At 35.0% G+C, this 4606-nt stretch overlaps 1 protein-coding gene across 1 annotated transcript; it reads right to left on the bottom strand.

Annotated features, from left to right (window-relative positions):
* Positions 1-422: 422 nt before the first annotated feature.
* On the bottom strand, positions 423-2834 carry LOC114176489 (putative WRKY transcription factor 9). Its single transcript, XM_028061543.2, has 5 exons — positions 2552-2834; positions 2138-2275; positions 1689-2051; positions 1470-1583; positions 423-1259 (listed from the first exon to the last, which is right to left on the bottom strand). The coding sequence occupies exons 1-5, from the start codon at positions 2786-2788 to the stop codon at positions 639-641; spliced, it is 1473 nt and encodes a 490-aa protein (XP_027917344.1). The 5' UTR covers positions 2789-2834; the 3' UTR covers positions 423-638.
* Positions 2835-4606: the final 1772 nt, after the last annotated feature.

The raw sequence follows: 4606 nt of genomic DNA, 5'->3' as shown, positions 1-4606 counted from the left end.
AAGCATAAAACAACTAAAATACGAAACAATGTAAAAACAACATAAACTAGAGGATTAAACAAGATAAAAGTTATGTAGGAGTTGATTTTATTCACAAAACTTAACATCAATAAAAGGTAGAAAACAACGTTATCAGAAACGCGTAACCATATTCATTTTCTATATATCACGGATCCCTCCAAAAAAGAAAAAAAAAATTAATTTTCAAGAATCAAATAAATATCTTTAACCATCAACTTGAATCCACATGAGTACACTTATATGGACTTAAAAACACAGTTAAGAAAGACTTTGCAATACTTTAATAATTGAGCCTTGCGAACTGCATTAGTTAAAAGCCGTTTTCCACGTGTATGGCATCCAACTAGTTAATTACCCAAACCGTACTTCACAACAACCAACAACAATTAATAACACAAAAATTTACAAGGAAAACAGAAGAAACCACCCCTGTATGTTATTTATACGATGATACATAAAATGTAATGTCTGACAAGTCTATTGAACATGTGTAAAGTATAACATTCCTGTTTTTCTTCAACTTACTCTTATCTTCAAGTTGAAAAATCAAGTGTGGCTTATCAATTTTTTAAAGAGATTTTCTACGACCCAATTGGTGTGACAAGCTAGAGCTAAAGCTAGCTACCATTTTGGCCACTTCTAGGACCAAACGAAGTCCCTATAGGATGAGTAGCAGTGTGGCTCTCTTTATTCATGAGAGATGTTATGGCTGCAGCAACAGCAACCCTAAACTTAGGATCTGAGGCAATTGCAGACACATTCTCATCAAGTGGCTTGCTTTCTTCTCCTTTCCACATTCTATGATCATGAATAATGTCCACTGGTCTAGGCTTGTGAAAATTGTTGTTCATTGTGATTGCACCACCACCTTGGTATTTGTTTTGCATCCAAGAAAAGCGTGTGTCAGTTGTGGTATTGGAGGAGCTACCGGTTGAAAAACGTAGTGGTTCACTGAGGTTGCTTGTGAGATCAAGAACAACCCCTTTGGATGGATCACTGGGGTTTATGCTCCTGAAATTTGAAGCCGAGTTTAATGGGTGGAAGGTGTTGTAAGGAAGAGGTGCTTGAGTGAAACTAGAAGTGCCATCTGAAATAGGGTTGCTTGAATCTAGCAACATGAAGGAAGCTGCTGCAGAAGCTGTAGAAGCCATGGCAGTTGCACCCACAGGGAGTGGATGGTTATGTGTCCCTTCGTAGGTTGTAATAAGAATCGACATGTCATCGATGCATCTTTGTACCTACACATACAAATTTAACAAACACAAGATATCAAAATACTCGAAACCTTCACAAAACAAAAAGGACAAGGCTTCAACTTAATTGAAACATATGCTTAAATTAACCCTAACAAGGCATCTACACAGAATGTGTTTTTTTTCTTGAAAAGTGTGAAACTTTAATGTCAAAAACGTTATTGTGCAAGTGTATAAACAGTTGAGAATTATTACCTGTTTCCTAACGGGGCAGCCTGGGGCTACAGTGCAACGATAATAGGCTCTTGGACATGGATTTCCCTTTGCAATTTTCTGTCCATATTTTCTCCATTGGCACCCATCATTCATCTGTCACAACATTGAAATGATTAATTAGTTCAATGTGAATCCAATCATATAAACAATGATGGTATATATCAAGAAAACTTATGAACACATAGATTTTGAACTCACTGTGGCAGATTCACATCTTGCTCTAACCGAAACCCTAGCCTTTCTGTTTGGAGGGGAGATAGCATGGGTAGTGATACCAGGTAACTCATGTGTCCGCTGTAGTTTGTTCTGCACTGATACAAAACTTGCCAATTGCAGATCTTTTCTCTCTTCCTTATTGTTTCCCACATCACTTTCTTTCTGACTCGTGCTTGGTTGCAACCTTAATGATAAACCCAATTCACTCTCGCTTAAACTGTCATCATCAGTGTTTGGAGGAGATGGAGCACTTTGAATTTTTTTGTTCACGATCTCAAGAATTCTCGATGGTCCTTCACCGCTGGTGGTGGCAATGTCTTGAAGGGAGAGAGAAATTTCATGATCCTATAAAAATGGGATCTGTGTATTATTATATATAGAAAAAATATATATATAGATGGAAGTCAAAAGATGAATATAATAGGATTTACCTTTCTTTTATTGTTTTCCTGGATAGCTGAGAATTTCATCTGCAGATCATAATAGTCTTTCATTGTTTGTTCTACAACTTTCCTCAGAACTTTGTTTTCCTCTTTCATACTCTCCATCTCCATTTGTAGGACACTTAACTGGAGGAAAATACCATACCCTTTAACGTTCTAATTGAACAGGTCTACCATATGTATCATATATGGTGTTTATTCAAGCAATTAATAATCATCAAAAGAATTCTGCGTTTTCAAGAGTTACACACATGCATATGCATAAGAAAAACAATGATAGAAACAAGGGAATATATATAGAGAGAGAGAGAGAGAAAATAGTTAGTCAAAAGAGCTGTTAATTTACTCATTCAGCGTTATGGTTTTGGATCTGTTGTTGATAATGAAAATACAAGTAAGTACCTCTTTGGATTTTGTGTTATCTTGCAAAGATGTTTGAACCACTGATGCATCATCTTCTATTTCACCAGCTGCAGCTTCAGGGACTTCTTCCTTGTTATGATCCAGAATCTGTGCCATTTCTTCATCCTCGTTACACTCTTTGATTTGCTCATCAACTTCTGGTTTTTGTTCATCATCAGCGTCTATCTTCAAAGAGAGATCAATCTCCATGTTGGTGGGGTTTTGGGCTCTACCCATGAATTAGGAGAAGGTTGAGAGGTTCTGAAGAATCTCGTTCTTTGTCCTCTCTTACGATTTATATATAAAAGTATATACGCCACTTTTGAGGCACCAAAGTCAATTCCCTCGTCCCGAAGACGTTTCTTATATCTTGGACACACAAGGACGCATCTATGATTTGACTTTAGTTGGCTTCTTAATGAACCTCCAATTAAATTAATCACTCTATAAGCTTCTATGTTAAAATTTAATAAAAACAGGCAAGTGGGCACCCTACTATATTTGATAAGTGAACCCTCTCCCATTGCCAAAAAGACAAAAATAACCATTCATTGACCTTTTTAATTACCCTTTCTGTGATCAAGAATATCACTGAAAAAAAGGTGATCACATTGACATTATTACTAACATAGGCTTTATTTTTATCCTCTTAGACCACGTAATTAAGCCGCCTAACACCATGTTTAATTGATGCCAGCGTGCTAATAATAATACAAACCTTTTTTCATTACTAACACTAGGGCACACGCTAGGGCACGCACTATCATGAATTGCATGCTTCTCTTTTTATCTGTGCATGTTATTAGGGCATGACTCGCATGAAAACCAATGCCCTTTTACAGTGGAAAAGAGAAGCCATTTGTTGAACATTGAAGGGGGAACTCGTGCTGCATGTGCCTGCTAATGGCGAACAATTTGACGAGATTCATTCCACCTTTTTTATACAGTTGAAAAATACACAAAATATATATATTCTAAGCCTTAACATGCAGCTGATTAATTATAATATTTGAGTTAATGTTACATCATCTATTACCATGGAATATGAGCCCCGTACGAAATCCCATATGAAGGAAAAAAAACCTTGGGATCAGATCTTGATTTTGTCAACTCTAAAACCATATTTAACTTCCCTTACATCTCAACTCCTACTTTATACTTAGTTGTATATACTATATACTTTACTTCTATATACTACCTCCCACGTTATACTTTAATAATCAACAAACAAAAAAATTAAAAAATATCCATTTTTTCGCAGTAAACTCTTTCTGTAAGTAAACAGATTTATTTATTATATATACACTAATCTATTTATATACAAATTTGTTTATGATATTTGTTTGGACCTTCAACCACACACACACACACACTACCTCTTTATTTATTACATCATTCTATCGTGTCCCACACACTATTTTTCTTTCATCCAACTTTAACTAGAAAACGAACCTTCTCCCCTTCTTCTTGGCCAATTATCTGCATGTTGTGTACTGGGATTTGTTTCTCATTTATTTTTAAATGTTGTAGATCGATGACACCAGAATAATTATATATAGTTGTAGGCTGCAGAAGTTACAAAGAATTTAATTTAATGATGTTAAAGAATAAGGTATGTATATTGATTCGTATTTTCTTATTTATGAATAAAATATTATTAAAAGAGAGTAGAAAAGGTATTCCAACCCAAATACATTAGTCCAACAAGGTCAAATTTAACGAGATGCATAAAGATAAGTTACGTGATGAATACACCAAAACCAGAAAAAGAACATTGAACATGGTTTATCTTGACGTTAAACCATGTCGACAATTTAACCATTGAAATAAAAGGAAATACTTTTAAACACTATATTGTTTGCTATCCATTAATTACTCAACTAACTAAAAAGATGTTCAATTGTACATTACTTCTTTCTTCTTTAAAGAGAAAGAGAGAGAGAGAGAGAGAGAGAGAGAGAGGTTGATTTTTAATTGTTAAAAAAATGAAAGGCCAGGAAAATTCTCTTTGCCCACCCAATTTTCAGGCTTGTGAAAATATAGATCTATGTTTCC

This window comes from Vigna unguiculata, chromosome 3, assembly GCF_037176805.1.
Source record: "Vigna unguiculata cultivar grain cowpea cultivar isolate G323 ecotype 2 chromosome 3, ASM3717680v1, whole genome shotgun sequence".
NCBI classification, from domain to species: Eukaryota; Viridiplantae; Streptophyta; class Magnoliopsida; order Fabales; family Fabaceae; genus Vigna; species Vigna unguiculata.
The sequence above is the reverse complement of the archived record's forward strand: the minus strand, read 5'-3'. Positions and strand labels throughout refer to the sequence as shown.